Source organism: Hemiscyllium ocellatum, chromosome 34, assembly GCF_020745735.1.
Source record: "Hemiscyllium ocellatum isolate sHemOce1 chromosome 34, sHemOce1.pat.X.cur, whole genome shotgun sequence".
NCBI lineage: Eukaryota > Metazoa > Chordata > Chondrichthyes > Orectolobiformes > Hemiscylliidae > Hemiscyllium > Hemiscyllium ocellatum.
In genome coordinates this window covers 45,570,306-45,587,212 of record NC_083434.1, presented here as the reverse complement: position 1 = coordinate 45,587,212, position 16,907 = coordinate 45,570,306, and the positions used below count along the sequence as shown (strand labels likewise).

The 16,907-nt window shown below is 40.8% G+C and overlaps 1 protein-coding gene across 2 annotated transcripts in view; it reads right to left on the bottom strand.

Annotated features, from left to right (window-relative positions):
- Positions 1-16,907, bottom strand: part of LOC132832348 (cadherin-12-like) — a 649,932-nt gene that overhangs the window by 231,783 nt on the left and 401,242 nt on the right. For both annotated transcript variants that reach the window (XM_060850281.1, XM_060850282.1), the window contains exon 2: positions 1,545-1,956. In XM_060850281.1, coding sequence (XP_060706264.1) covers positions 1,545-1,778 — 234 coding nt within the window. In that variant the 5' untranslated portion in view covers positions 1,779-1,956. The remainder of the gene's footprint in view (positions 1-1,544; positions 1,957-16,907) is intronic.

Genomic DNA, 16,907 nt, shown 5'->3' with positions numbered 1-16,907 from the left:
CTGATAATGGGGTCAGAGCATTAGTCCAGTTATCTGGTATCATGACCACAAAACCATTGTCTCCTGATGCATTTTACAGCCGCTGGAAGCTAATGTCCAGTTCTGGACACTACTCTTTGGGAAAATGTGAAGACATTAGACATGGTACAACAAAGCTGTACAGAAATTTTTCCAGCAATGAGGAACTTGCATTAAGTGGACAGATCAAAGAAGTTGAGATGATTTTTCGAGACGAGAAAGTTAACAAGAGATTTGATCGAGGTGTTTAAAAGTATAAGGAGTTTGGACAGGATAGACAGGGAGAAACTGTTCCTGTTGGTGAATGGATCAAGAATGAGAGGGCACAGATTCAATGTAATTGGCGAAAGAAGCAATGCAGATATGAGCAAAAGCTATTATTACTCCTCTGATGGTTAGAATCTGACAGTGTGGTGAAGGTAGGGTCAACCAGGGCTTTCAAGAGAAAATTCAATTATCATATGATAAAGAAGGATGTGTCTGGCTACAGAGAAAAGGAAGGCTGGTGGAAACTACTGAATTGCTCATTTGGAGAAGCAGAACATATATCATGGACCAAATGGCCCCCTTCTCAGCTGTAACTATTCTGTTAGCACCTACCTGCCTCCAAAAATTAAACATCCGGTATATATGTTTTACCAAGAGTCTGCCAATGTTTCACAGCTGGCTGGAAATCTGGCAAGAAAAGAAAAATCTAGCCCTGCAATTCCATTTCTCGAGAGGGGAAGGCAGGTTAATGTGATGGGAGGGACCATTAGTTGTACCTTTCATTCTCTCTCAGACACTGACTGTGCTGATCTGCAGAAGCAGCAGTTTCTGCCCTTATGTCAGTGCACTAGTCCAACTGGATAAAAAGATAAGTTGAAGGAAATCAGCCAGATGTAATGTTATAATAACAAGCAGGACATTGCTCAGCTCACGATTATATATGACAGCACTGTGGAATTTACACATTTCTGCTTCGGGGTCACATTATGGCTCTGATTCTGAATAAATATTTTCTTCAAAGTCAAGTTTCTTATTTTGTGCTGTCGATTAAGCAGCAGAATTGAAAGTAAATAAATGAAAGCAAAATGTGGCATTTAAGATTGACTTTCTCAGATTTGCTCTCGATGTTAATGTATTGTGACATTTGCTGTTGGTGGGGATATGTGCTACAAAGACTTGGTTTAAACATCAAATATCTGTGTTTAAAATTCTGAAGTAACAGATGGCTAAGAAATATTAACACATCAAATACAAATTAATATCTAAATAAAACAATTAACACATGAAGTAAATCTGAAAATCACTTTCTCACTTAATATATATCTATCATTTAATGCAAATAAGCTTGTGTGCAATAGCTATCAATTAAAAATTTAAACTGAAACTCATCTTTAACAAATATGGAGAAATATTTTATCAAATATTATTTAAGTTAGAACTTAAAAGCTATTTGTCACAAGCATTATTCTGTCTAATTAAGAAAATATTGGGAGTTTATAAAGTTACAAAGTATGTTTAACAGCAGGAAAATATTTTACCTTTCCCACATACTGAGGTTCTGACCCCATGTATTCTTCCAGTACAAAGAACTGGTTCCAGATCCAGCCCCGTCTAACACGTTGGAGTTTAGGAATTCCATCTCCAGACAGCTCAATTATGTTGTCACTGCCTGTATGTGCTGAACTCCTTGGTGACAGTGACTCAAGAGGTGTTAAAAGACCCTCATCTAACAGAATCCAAAGAAACAGCGACAAACAGTTCACAGTCAGCATTTGTGTCCAGCAGAATATAGCTCAGAATATACAAGAAAACAGAACTCCAGTCTAGATGGATGTTCCTGGATGCATGGAGACAACAGGATCTCTGCAAAGCTGCTGTCTTTACACCTCAAATGATCCTCTGTGTTTTATCAATATGCTGATGTGAATACATTAAATTCCACTTCTGGTCCTGTTAAGAAAAAAATTACAGTTACATATTGACAAAGGATACTGTTTTAAACTAAATGATAAGAACTGAATTTGTAAATTGCAGTATTTTAAGATCAAGAATTAAAAATAGAACTATCATTATTGCCCCGAGGAGTGTGTGGTAAAATATACAAAAGAAAACATTTAGCAGTGTATGTTGCTACCTCTCCTGGTGTGCAGTCCTAGAAAGATACGTTATTAGTCTGTCTGTTAGTCTGTCTCGCTCTTCTGTCAGTTTCAGTACAGCTCCCAGTCTACAGTAGAAAACAGCTCAAAATTGGATAGGCCATTCAACAGTCATGCCACGGCTGAATGCCTCAAAATCAAATTGATTAGTTTGGTCATGATTCCAACACTACAAGGGAGTCAGCGCTGCAGTTCGTCTGCACCCTTGTGTGGATTATAAGTATATATTACTGTCATAGCAGCTGACTGGTCTGGAGAGCAATTCATATATTACAACAAAACTCTTTTTCTTAATAGTCATTCCCATTAACTGTGATCCAAAGCAGTGAGAGCCAAAAGAAAAATCCACTCTCTTTAGTCATTTACATTCAGTGTAAGCCATAGTTAAACAGAAACCAAACTTCATTAGACGATATTGCCTTGACACTGAGGACATTAAAAATGCAGGAACACATTAATGCATTGACACACTGTGCCCAAAGACTTGACAACTGCCTTATAAAAGAAATAGTTTACTCAGATAGGAAAGATTCCATCTGGGGAGTAAAATTGCTTCAAGCTAAATTTGTTTACATCAATTGCAGTGAAATGGTCTGCTGTTTGTTGAGACCTCCAAGTTTATGAAAATAAACCAAGAAAACCTGAATTCTAGTTCTCCTCACACTCCAATGTTAAATTGCTTCCAAAGTGAGTGATAATTACTGTGGCTACATTATTCTGCAATAGATTGTACCTGGTCATGGATAAAGCCAGTGTAATCAGTCGGAGAAATTGGTTGGAAATCAAATTTCCACTTATTTTCTTTTCAGGCAGGTTCAGCATCGGCTCAGAAATGGTCATTAGAATGCAGGAGGATAACTAGTCAGCTGTTTAAACTGTTGAGGAAATATAGAAGCCTGTCAAACCCTTTTACCTTTTGGTCAGGTAGATAGTCAGCTAACTCTTGTGTTTTCTGACATATTTAACTCTAATTGCTCCCTTGATAGTCCATTCCAAATAACTATCCTTCCTGTGAAGTAAATACTCTGAATCTTTGAGAAAGAATTTAAAAAATCGACAAATTGGCATCAAACCCACTTTTACCATTCGGGAAACTGACCTTATCCCATGGTCACAAATCTACTCAATAGTTACATTTGGTTTTTTGTCACTCACTTACCCATTCAGATACAATGGTGTCCCATGTTTTGTTTGGAAATATGTTTAAAAAGGCCAATATTCACAGTGGTATTTGGGATTGTTTCATGGAATCACAGAATCCACACAGAGCAGAAAGAGGCCTTTTGGCCCATCAAGTCTGCACCAAACTTCCAAAGAACATTCCACCCAATCCCTGTAATCCTACATTTCCCATGGCTAATCCATTTAATCTGCACATCCTTGGACAATTCAACTTTGACAATCCACCTAACCTGCACATCATTGGATTGTAGGAGGAAACCCACATGGACAGAGGGAGAATGTGCAAACTCCACACAGATACTTATCCGAGGGTGGAATTGAACCCAGGTCTCTGGCACTGTGAGGCAGCAGTGCTAACCACTGAGTCACTATGCCATTGGAGAATTTTAAACAAGTGACCAGGTGTAGCTGGATTCTGGTAAAGGATTATGCTGGAAACATTCCTAGCATATCGGGAAACTTTCTCCAAACTGCCAACTTCGGAGTTTATTGAAGGTAAGGTAAGATGCAGTAAATCAATCCAGTCGCAGGGTGCTGGTTCACATTTTAAGGACATTAGTGAGGTTTTCTACATCTATTTTAAATCAATTTTATTAATTGTAGTTGAGACAATACAATACAATTTCTTTTTATTGTCATGTGTACTTCATTGTAGGAATATAGAGAAAGGTTTTATAATGTCTGTCTTCTAACCTTAGATACAAGCAACTAGCTACAAATCATGGATATAGCAGAGGAATAGAAGTAGTTGCATTACTTTCCAGAGTTGAAAAGTAAGTTCAAAATAGAACATCATTAAAGGGTTGATATTACAGTAAGGTAGAAAATTTCAAATAGATATTACAGTATCGCAGCTCAGTGCAAGACCTCCGCACATGGTCTGACTGCCTGTGCTAGACCCCAGTCCAATAGCTGTTCCCGCTCCGCTCCAAGTCCCAGACTGCTCCCTACTGTTCTGTACTGGCACTCAGTTGCTCCAATGTAAGTGCCAGGACTGCCTCCCCATGCCAGTTTCCACCCGGGACTTGCTGCCTGTGTGATGCTCCAGGGCTGCTTCCCTACACGCTGCCACCGGGAGCGGGTGCTGATTGTGTCTGCTGCTACGTCTTAGTCATAGCAATTGACACAACAGAGTAGCTTGCTAGGCCACTTCAGAGGGCAATTGAGATTCACCACATTGGGTCTGGAGTCACAGGTAAGCCAGACCAGATGAGGATGGCCAGAAATTAGTAAAGCAAGTGGGTTTTTCCCCAATCAACAATTGTCATCTGTAGACTCTTATTTCCAGATTTTTAAAATTGCATTCAAATTTCACCATCTGCTGTGGCAGGATTCAAACCTTTGTCCCCAGAACGTTGGCTGAGTTTATGGATTAATAGGATAATGATAATACCTCTAGACCATTGCCTCCCATTGTGTCAAAATCCTGGAATTCTTTCCTTAAGGTTGTTGTGGGTCTGCAGTAGTTCAAGAAGGCAGCTCACTACCACCTTCTCAAGGGCATTTAGGGGCAGGTAATAAATGCTGCCCGAGCTAGCCAAGCACAAATCCCATGAAAGGAATAAGAAAACATTGATCTAATTTCCCAGGTTTCAAGAAGCTCAGTTGCTGAATTGTGTTGAAGCCAGCTTAGGGCCAAAGTTAAGTCTACTCACAGCACAGCTGGTGGGTTATGAGAAACAGATGTGACGTCTATTGGCCCTCCTTATCCCCACTGACTCTTGATAAGGGAACATAGAGGTATAGTCATATAATCATTAATGGCTGTGCATAAACACAAAAATCTGGTGAACAGCTACAATAGCTTGAGATATATGATTGTTGGCAACACTGAGATCACTGTGTTAATTTGTTGTGGTCTTAGATTGCATGACCCACTGGGGTCAGGAATTGACCTGTGTTCCTCAACTGCCCTCTCATGTCTAGAAACTAAGCTTGTCAATCAGGTGGAGGTTGTGACAGGAATATCTCAGAGCCAATATAACTCACTGTAGAATTCAAAATTCTCAGCTTGTGGGAAAACACAGACTTCCATGTTTCCTTTCAAAAATCCATTTCCTTTGCATGCATAACTGACTGCAGTAAATACCTGTTTAAAAAAGTCCAATATTCACAGTGGCACTTTGGGGTTATTACAGAGCTTGCAGGGGGAATTTTAACACAGGTGAGCTGCTTTTCCTTTTTTGTTTAATTGCCCTTTTCATTCTTGCATCTACTTTATTTGCCAGAGATCTCTGTACTTAATGTCCTGGCACTGAACATTTTTTTCTGTCCACACTATTTATCCCTATATCAATGTCAGAAAAGGATCTGGTGTGGAATATGGTCTGGAATGTACTGCCTGGAAATGTGGGAGGGACAGGCTCAATTGAGTCATTCAAGAGGGGATTAGATGATTGTTTGGATAGAAATGATGTGCAGGAGTATGAGAAGAGGCAGGAGATTGGCACTGTAGAACAGAACCAGTACCGGCATGATGGGCTGAATGGGCTGCTTCTGAACTGTAACAATACTGTGATTCTCACCATCACATTGCTGCTGAAACCCAAAATTTCTGCTGCATTTATAACATTACAACTGTGACTACACTTTGTTGCCTGCAAAACACTTTGAGACAACCAATGGTTTTAGAAAATGTTAAATAAATGCAGGGCTTTTTTTAAGAATAAGGAAGGGAGTTTTCCCAGGGAGACTCCTTATTGCTACATGCCTGTTCTGGATGGACAAACTGGGATGCACAATTGGAAGGACGGCTCTGCCCAATGTTCATTAACAACTCACCCATTACTCCTGACAATGCCACATCATACTACACAGCCAAGAAAAATAGCCAGCTGTGAATGATCTGTTATATAGGGCAAGTGACCCACAGCTGTCATTTTCCAAATGGGTAGCACAATCTGAGTGACTATAATGATCTGCTGTGTACTCAGGCAGTCATTATTCCATTTCCTTTCAAACAGCTTGAAGTGCTCTCTTAAGAAGAGCATGCAATCTAAGACCACGACCAATTAACACAGCAATCTCAGTGTTGCCAACAATCATATATCTCCAGCTATTGTAGCTGTTCACCAGATTTTTGTGTTTATGCACAGCCATTAATGATTATGTGGCTATACCTCTATGTTCCCTTATCGAGAGTCATACAGCTCTACAGCATGGAAGCAGGACTTTCACCCCCAACTTAACTATGCCATCCAGTTTTCACAATTAATCTAGTCCCATTTGCCTGCATATCCCTCAAGACCTATTCCATCCATGTACTTATCCAAATGTTTTACAAATGACAAAATCGTACTCATTTCCACCACTACTTTTGGCAGCCTGTTCCAGACACGTAGCAAACTCTGTGTGAAGAAAATAGCTCCTCTGAATGTTTTCGTATCTCTCCCCCTCACCTTAAACTATCGTTTTAGACTCCCCGACTATGGGGACAACCAGTTGGCTATCTATCTGATCTATGCCTTTCATGATGTTTGAGCCCTCTGTAAGGTAATCCCTCAGTCTCCTCCACTCCAGGGAAGACAGCCCCAGCCTATCCAACCTCTCCTTATAACTCAAACCTTCCAGTCCAAGTCACATCCTAGTAAATCCTTTCTGCACTCTTTCTAGTTTAATAGTATCTTTTTTCTAGCAGGGTGACCAGTATTCCAAATGTGGCCTTAGCAAACTTTATATATTAAGCAAGACCTTTTAGCTCAAGTGTGGTTTTCTGACCCATTCTGAAATATCTGCAATCGCAGTGCCAGTTTAGACCAGGAGTTTGCTGACTTTATTATGGAAATGAAATTGACATACCATCAGAAAACACCAGCATTTATTTGAAATGTGCTATTAGATTGGTGCATTCAGTGCATTCTCACAGACTTACTCAGGACATTTTCTCATTGTTCTGTCTCTACTACGTTATAGAATGTTAAAAAATCACACAACACTAGGTTATGGCCCAACGGTTTAATTGGAAGCACTAGCTTTCGGAGCGTCGCTCCTTCATCAGGTAGTTGTTCTTCTCTAAAAGCTAGTGCTTCCAAATAAACCTGTTGGACTATAACCTGGTGTTGTGTGATTTTTAACTTTGTACAGCCCAGTCCAACACCGGCACCTCCAAATCATGACATTATAGAATGATATCATATGGAAAGCACCAGGCATTGGTTCAAAAATACACAAGGTGAACCAGAACAACATGAAAATTTAGGAACAGAAGTAGCCCATTTGATCCATTGAAAGCCCTCTACGAAGATGATCGTGACTAATTCTCTACCTCAGTGACATATGTCAGACATCTAGAACATAGAAGGATACAGCGCAGTACAGGCCCTTCGGCCCTCGATGTTGCGCCGACCGAATCCTACCTAACCTATACTAGCCCAATAACTTCCAAATGCCTATCCAATGCCCGCTTAAATGACCATAAAGAAGGAGAGTTCACCACTGATACGGGCAGGGCATTCCATGAACTCACAACCCGCTGTGTGAAGAATCTACCCCTAACATCTGTCCTATACCTACCACCCCTTAATTTAAAGCTATGTCCCCTAGTAACACCTGACTCCATTAGCGGTAAAAGGTTCTTAGTATCTACCCTATCTAAACCCCTAATCATCTTATAAAACCCCTAATCATCTTATAAAATCATCTGTTATCCATACTATTCCAGGAGGCCTGTATAAATATGTGCAGAAGTCAAGATGGTCAACGTGCTAAACAGTTGCCCCCAGTGGAGCATCTGAAAGCTTCAAAGGGTGCTCTCTCTCCTATATTGTGTCAGTATCCATGTTTCACAGGTTCTGATAAAGAGTCATTGGATGCAAAACATTAACTTTGCTTTCTTCCCACAGATACTGCCAGACCTGCTTAGTTTCTCCAGCAATTTCTGTTTTTGTTTCACATCTCCTCTGTCTGCAGTTGTTTTCTTTCTTCCATACGTTAGCCTGACTTCCCATACAACAAGTCACATCCAGCCACAATGTACATCATTCCTGATGAAGGGCTTATGTCCAATTCTTCTGCTCCTTGGATGCTGCCTGACCTGCTATGCTTTTCCAGCACCACATTCTCAACAATGTACAATGGGCTCAGGTTCCTGTGAAAGGCTTACTGACTTGCATTCACTGATGCTGGCCACTTGTGATGTTGACAACTTATTTGGATTTGCGACCAATCAAAATTACAGTCAGTGCTGACCAAAAGGTGAAATTATTTCAAAATCAGAAGATGCTACAAAGTCAGTGTGCTGTCCACATTACTGTCAACACACATTAAGCAGATTAATTAATTGCATATCTCATCCCCACACCCATTGTCAGAGTTAAATAATTTAACTTGTGTGCTTTGATTGTGTAGGCGCTAACACAAATTAAAGTGTGATCTTAAGAGAATCATGCATCAGCACTTTCAATCACTTTTGCAAAACAATTTCTGCATTCCAAAAGTGAATAGTAATTTAGTTCTTACGAGAAACACCATTAATAAGAGATGAATTGCAGGCCTACAAGAAGATCAAAGTATGTATCATGGTGATAGTGCAATGTGATACAAACAATGCAGGGAGTATTAGACATGAATGGGATCATCAGACACATTAACATATACTTAGATGCAATAGACACAAACATTTATTTTAAAAATGAAAGAGATTTGAATCCCAGATACTAATATCTTACCTCTGCTTCATCAACAGTGTTTAGTATTAAGAAATCAGCTTTAATATATATGTTTCTAGCTCACGGATAAGCATGCAGCCACTTGACAAACCCTGAACACAGCAACTGTTCCACTAACACAGGGTCTCCTTCACTGATGGATATCTGCAGATCATCAGTTCAAATGATATTATATGTAACTCCTTACTGAGGGAGGAGTGGGCTGGCAAATTGGTGAAGAGTAACCGATGAGTTATTATCCGTCACTTGTCTTTAAATGAGACTAAGGGATAATGGAATTAACTCATCTGAGTGGAAATTTCCCACATGAGTCAAACTCGCCAATTCATTAAGCATTCCCTCAGAGAAAAGAACTGCCTTGATGTGCCATGCTGAGCTGACAGAAGCTGACACAATCGGATGTTTAATTCACCGAGGAGAATACAGACATTTTGCGTTAATCTTTATATCAGACCACAGAGTGGAATTCATTAACCCAGTCCAGACTCTGCTTTACAACACTCATATAAAGAACACACATCTTCCAGGTTCAATAACCTTGAGAACAGCTGCTCAGTCACCAAACCAAGTCCGAGACTCTGTCAGAATGATTTCTTGCCCTATTTCACTAAGACTACAAGACAGTTTATCATTTGTATCTCCGGCTATATATTTAGCAGTCAGTGCAACTTGATTCCAAGTCATCCTGCTATTATATATTTTTCATTTCCAAAATATACTTTATTCATTAAAAAAATGTTTATGTGTACACAGTCACAAACACAGTTTGGTTCTATACAGTAGCATATCAAGGAAACAAACAAACATTGAAGTTTGACTCTATCCAACAAACCAAATGTATCTCAGCCTGGACAATCTTGAAGGCCAACCTCCCATCTACAGAATCCATCTACCAGGCCCGCTGTCAAGGAAAGGCCGCCAGCATTTTCAAAGATCAATCCCACCCTGGCAATGTTTTCCTACAACCTCTACCATCGGGGAGAAGGTACAGAAGCCGATACACATGCACCAGCCGGTTTCAAAACAATTTCTACCCTTCTGTTAGAATACTGAATAGACTCACAAACTCTTAACATTTGCCTGTATTTGTGTTTTTGTTTTTGCCGTTATTTACCAATTATTTATTTATCAATGCTTCTTAACTCTGTGATCTGCCTGTAATGCTCGCAAGACAAAGCTTTTCACTGTGTCTGGGTACCCGTGAAAATAAATTCAATTCAATTCAATTCAATTCAATATACATACAGTACAGGACTACATGTACATGCATTTGAGGCATTAAAAGGGTCCAATAACTGAATGGACCCCCCTCTATAACCTCCTGGATATATATATGCCCAATCATTTATAATGAGGATCATCTACATTTTACTCAAGATGATTTGGTTCCATAGTTAACTGTAGTTCAGAACTTGAGTATTGCTGTAAAAAAATACATTTTGTCCAAGCTTTTCATCTTGACCTCAGAAGTACAATTGGCAAGAATACCAAAGTGGACAGTATTTTTCTACTGTATAAGCATAGCATGCTGATAGGTGGGCAAGTGAGCTCTGAATGATAGAAGGATTCTTCATGAGGGAGGGTCAACTGAATTAAAAGCCTGAAGGGGCCAGTGTTGGACCTTGATAAGGATATAGGACCTCACTACTGGAAATCCCACCCACACCCTCCCACACCATCACACCCAAACATGCTCAGCCATTCACTGAAGAGTACTTCATATTAAATTCAAAATGAACCAGACTCCGAAACAAGTGCCGGTTGCAAAGTTGAATTTCATCCACTCCCACCACCCTCCAACCTCACTCAAACTGTTTCTGCTGAAGAATTGGAAACTGAATAAATTTATTTGAGTAGTTTCAAAATGATGAAATGTTTTCGCAGAGTGAATAGGATCAGACTGTTTCCACTCGTAGTGGACTGGAAGTAAGATTTTAAAATCCTCTTTGAAGACACTTGCTATAACCTGCCTCTGTGCCCAATATTTAGGGGTTTACAATAACATTTCCTGATGTGGTTCAAAGTTGTATTTTTCTAGAAAGTGCCAAAGGGAGTTTTATTCAGTGATAGGAGTTATCTGAATAGATATTAGCACTAGAGTTTCACTGAAGTATTAACAAAACTGAGTATTAAAATTCTTGTAGCTTTTGATTTCAATTGATGCTTTGTCAAAAACTAATTCTGATGCTTTTGTGTCCAACTTAGTTTTCCTGCAATCAGCAATCTCAATTGGAAATCCAGTTATTTCTTTGTTTCTGTCACCTATTATTTTCTCCCTTGCTGCTAAAACCCTCATAATATACTGGTCAACATCAGCATTGCAAACCTTACAGTATTTTTCACCTTTCCCCATCAGTCAATCCTCGGCAGTATCAGGGGAACAGTTAATCAACGATGGCCGATGAACTTTAAAAGCCCACCTCATTTTTCAAAGGGGAAGAAAGATCCTTCTCTTCTCTCACACCATTTTTGCATTAGTAGCTCATCAATAGAACTGGAAAGTGAGGCTGTTGAAAAGGATCGAGAGGTTCATTTGCTCCACCCTGTCACCAGCTTTATCGAAACAAACTACAACTTTTCCAAACAGCAGCCCGCACCGGTTCAGATGAATTTTGTAAAAAATATTTCACTCACAGAATGCAGACATCCATAAAACTATCAGGTGTGGGAACAGTGATAGGCCATTCAGCCCATCGAGTCTGTGCCAACATTGTTGGGTGGCACAGTGGCACAGTGGTTAGCACTGCTGCCTCACAGGCCGGAGACCCGGGTTCAATTCCCGACTCAGGCGACTGACTGTGTGGAGTTTGCACATTCTCCCCGTGTCTGCGTGGGTTTCCTCCGGGTGCTCCGGTTTCCTCCCACAGTCCAAAGATGTGCAGGTTAGGTGAATTGGCCAGGATAAATTGCCCGTAGTGTTCGGTAAAAGGGGCAAATGTAGGGGTATGTGTGGGTGGCGGGTCCGGGTGGACTTGTTGGGCCTAAGGACCTGTTTCCACACTGTAAGTAATCTAATTCAATGGGATCTGATGAAGGGCTCCTGCCTGAAACAGCAATTTACCTGCTCCTCGGATGCTGCCTGACTTGCTGTGCATTTCCAGCACCACTCTAATCTTGACTTCAATGGAATCATGGCTGGTCTGATGATCCTAAATGCCACTTTCCTGCCTTTACCCCATAACCCTTAATTCCCTTTTTGATTTAAAATCTGCCTGCCTCAGCTTTGAATACACACAGTTTTTTTGTTGCTGCTGTTTGTGAATGGGGTTCCTCCCAGCTGTCATTTACCCCTCACCCTCTTCCCATCACCCCTTCACTATCTTTCAGAGGGTCACTGGTTAGAGGCCAGATGCTCACAATTCATTTTTCTTGACTCAGCCACTTGTAGAAGTGTGACCTTTGTCCAAAAGTCAGTACGATTATTCATCTTTCTACCTGTGAGTCAATGCTTTGGAACATAGCTGCAACAACAAGGGGGCCCAGATTTAGGACTGAGTTGAGGAGGAACCTCTTCACCCAAGGGATTGTGAATCTGTGGAATTCCCCACCCAGTGAAACTGTTGAAGCTACCTTGTTGAATGTTTTTAAGGCAAAGATAGATAAGATTTTTGAATATTAAAGGAATTAAGGGTTATGGTGAGCAGGCGATAAGTGGAATTGAGTCCACCAGAAGGTCAACCACAATCTTATTAAATGGCGGGGCATGCTCGATGGGCCAGATGGTTGACCCCTGCTCCTTTTTCTTATGTTGTTATATTCAATGAAATTCCGAAAACCATAAAACCAAAAGATGTCAGACTAGAAATAGAACATTCAGCATTGAGTCTGCTCTGCCATTCAATGAGATCGTGGCTGATCTGATCATCCTTAACTCTACTTTCCTGTCTTTTCTGCTTAAACCTAGTTTCCCTTACTGGTTAAAAATCTGCCTATCTCAACCTTGACCCAGACTTAAAAGCCCTCTGTGGTAAAGAACTCACCCTCAAGACCAGCATTTTTTGCCCATTCCTGATTGCTGCACAACTAAGTGGCTTCCTGACCCATTTCAGAGGGCAATTAAGTGTGAACCACATTACTGTAGATCTGGAGTCATATGTAGGTCAGACCAGGTCAGGACAGCAGATTTCCTTTCCTAACGGACATTAGTTCACCAGTTGGGTTGTTTCGACAAACAGCAATGGTTATATGATCACCAGTCAGAGAAGTCTTAGTTTCAGGTTTCCAATGAACTCATATTGCACCATCTGCCATTGGTCCAGGGTTCTGGGTTATTGGTCCAGTGGATTACTGCAAGCTAGTTGCTTTTCCAACAGCTCATCTGGAAACAAAGTCAAACCTGAAGCTCCCCATATCTGCTGGGTCCAGCTATTTAGCTCAATAAACTCTGGGAGATGTTGGGGAATCGAATTATGTGCAGTGCCTCAAAGTCTGGCACATTGGGATTGACTAATGCGATGGGCAAAGCTAATTTGAAACTGCCAACAAGAATCTCCAGAATTTTCAGAAGATTTTTAATATTTTCAATTCATGTGGGAAATTTTAATATGTGGGAGCTTCATTTTATCTTTCCTATGAGAACCACAGGCAATAAAAAATCTTTGCAAATCACACAATTTGTTTGGGAATTGTGAATGATGGATGTGCTGGAGATTTGCATTTGAGCTGTAATACATCTACTGCAACTGCAGCACTACTTTTTTCAATACAAAAGAGCACAATGTTCAAAAAGGACTTTAGACAGCTTGTGCATCTGACTCTAACTGGTCTAACAATAGAAAAAAAGTATCTGTCAGCCCTGATCTAGTTTTCGAAATGTCGCAAAGAGACCAAATGTTTCTAACTTTGTGTAGACATGTAAAAATGTACAAGAGGGGAATGTTGGCTGGCATTCCTGAGTATTGAAGAGCCTGGGCACTGTCAGAAACTCTGTAATTTGTTGGGAGTTAAACTGAGGACATTTTCAGATGACATTACAGATCCCATGACATGATACCGAAAAAATTAGGAGTTCTCCTAGAACCACCATTTATCCTTTAAGTAACATTGTTAATAGGTAAAAACAAGGACTGCAGATGCTGGAAACCAGAGTCTAGATTAGAGTGGTGTTGGAAAAGCACAGCAGGTCAGGCAGCATCCGAGGAGCAGGAAAAATGATGTTTCGGGCAATAGCCCTTCATCATCTATTCCTGATGAAGGGCTTTTGCCCGAAACGTTGATTTTCCTGCTCCTCGGATGCTGCCTGACCTGCTGTGTTCTTCCAGCACCACTCTAATCTAGACTCTAACACTATTAATAAGCAACTCACCTGCTCATTACAAGAGCATAAACAAATAAGGGCCAGGTAGACCACACCTGGAATGAATGGATTGGTTGATTAGGAAAGGCTAGTCAGACTAAAGTAGAGTCACCAAAGATCCTAAGGGCTGCTTTCTCATTAGACAAAGAGAGATGGCGGGTGCTGACTTTAATCACAGAGTCATAGGAACAGGAATAGACCATTCAGCCTCTTGAGCCTGTTCTACCAGTTAACTAGATGATGGCTGCTCTGTGGCCTAACGCCATATACCTGTTAAATAACAACTAAAAGAAATGCAGATGCTGTAAATCAGAAACAAAACTGGAAATTGCTGGAAAAGCTGAGCAGGTCTGGCAGCATCTGTAAGGAGAGAAAAGAGCTGACGTTTTGAGTCTAACTGACCCTTTGTCAATGTTTCAGTTCCGGTGACCGTCGCTCAGAACTGGATCCTTAGACCCGCCTTTGGCCCATATCCTTTAATACCTCCACTTAACAAAAACACAACTATCTCAGGTTTAAATCTGACAATGATCCAGCATCTACGGCTACTTGTGGAAAAGATGGTTGGCATGGCTCAGGTGAGGGGCAACTTTGAGAAGGCTGGACCTTGATGGTAACTTAGCAGTTGAACCTTTTTTTTGGAATTACTCTGCATCACAAAGTAACTTTCTAGCCAACTGAGCTAACTGATCTCATTTAAAGGGGAATTATTTTCTCTCAGTGAGTCAAGAGTCTTTGGGACTCTCTCCCTGAAAATGCAGAGTCTTTAAGTATTTTGAAAGCAGATGTGGAGAGACCCTCAGGAAAGAAGGAGGTGAAATGTCATCAGGGGTTAGGCTGGAATGTGGAGCTGGGGTTACTATCAGAATAGTCATGACCATATTGAATGGTGAAGCAGTCTGCAGGGGATGAATGGTGTACCCCAGCTCCTAATTTGTCTGTATCACTTTGATCAATGATGGAGCCTGGACAACCTTCCCAGGCAGAGAACTTCAAAGATTCAAAATCCTTGTGTTGACTTTCGTAAGATTTCAAACATGTATGTTAAAATGGTGAATGCTCATTGCTTTGGACTATTGTGAGCTTGTGAAAGCACAGGGTTTCTACTTTCCCCTTTTCCAAACTGCAATGTGTTCACAGAGTCACAGGATAGCTACAATACAGAAGGAGATTGTCCATTATCTCGTGGCCACATTGCTGTGTATTATAACTCAATGTCATTCTCCTTTCTTTTCTCCATAACTTTGTACAGCTTTTCTAATCAAATAATCATCCAATACCCTCTTGAATGCCTCAGTTGAACCTATCGTCTCACATTTCCAAGCAGTACATTCCAGACCCTAACTACAAGCTGTGTGAAAAAGTTTTCCATCACCTTGCAATCACTTGTCCTGAAAATGACTGTAAAGCTGTGCCCTCTGGAGCTGAACAGGAACAGTTCTCCTTCTCCATTCTGTCCAGACCCTTCAGCGATTTTGGAAACTTCCATAAAATCTCCTTTGAGCCTTCTCCTCCCCAAGGAAAATGATCCTGACTTTCTTCATAAAGGAGTGTGTGTGCATGTGTGTGTGTGTGTGTGTGAGACAGAGAGGGAGAGAATGCAGGGATCTTACAAGGACCACGGCAATACTGTGGGCTCATAAAATTGAGTCATGATGTGGCAGAAGTGCCAGCTTAAATCAGCATAAACACGAGTCTCTGGAATAAGTGGAGTAGATTGGGTTGTGGTCAATAACACTAACTAACAGACCAAGGGGAGGATTTTGTGTCAGTGTTTACTGTGGAGAAGGATATGGAAGATAGAGAACTTGGGCAAATAAAAAGTGATATCTAAAAAAGTGTCCATATTACTGAAAAGGAGGTGCTGGATACCTTAAAATGCACAAAGTTGGATAAATCCCTGGGACCTGATCAAGTGTATCCTAGAGTTCTGTGGGAAGCTAGGGAAGTGATTGCTGGGCCCTTTGCTGAGATATTTCTATCATCATTAGCCATGGATGAGATATTGGAAGGCTGGAGGTTGGCTAACGTGATGCCACTATTTAAGAAAGGTGGTAAGGAAAAACTGGGGACTATAGACCAGTGAGCCCAAAGTCAGTGATGGGTAAGTTTTAGAGGACAGGATTTACATGTATTTCAAAAGACAAGGACAGATTAAGAATAGTCAACATGGCTTTGTGCATAGGAAGAATTCAGAAATTATTTACAAGGATGTTGCTGGGATGAGAAAGTTTAAGTTGTAGTGAGAGGCTGAATAGGTTGGGGCTATTTTCCAAGGTGTGTCAGAAGCTGAGGGGTGACCTCATAGTGTTTTACAAAATTGTGATGGGCATGGATAGGGTAAACAGCCGAGTTCATTTTTCCCAGGGCAGGAGAGTCCAAAACTAGAGAGCATAGGTTGAAGGTGAAAGGAAAAAGATTTAAAAGGGACCTAAGGGGCAACCTTTTCACGCAGAGTATGGTGAGTGTGTGGAATGAGCTGCCAGAGGAAGTGGTGGGGGCAGGTGCAATTCCAACATTTAAAAAGCATCTGGATGGGGATATGAATAGGAAGGGTCAAGTGTAATATGGGCTAAAATGTGGCAAATAGGACTCAGGTTG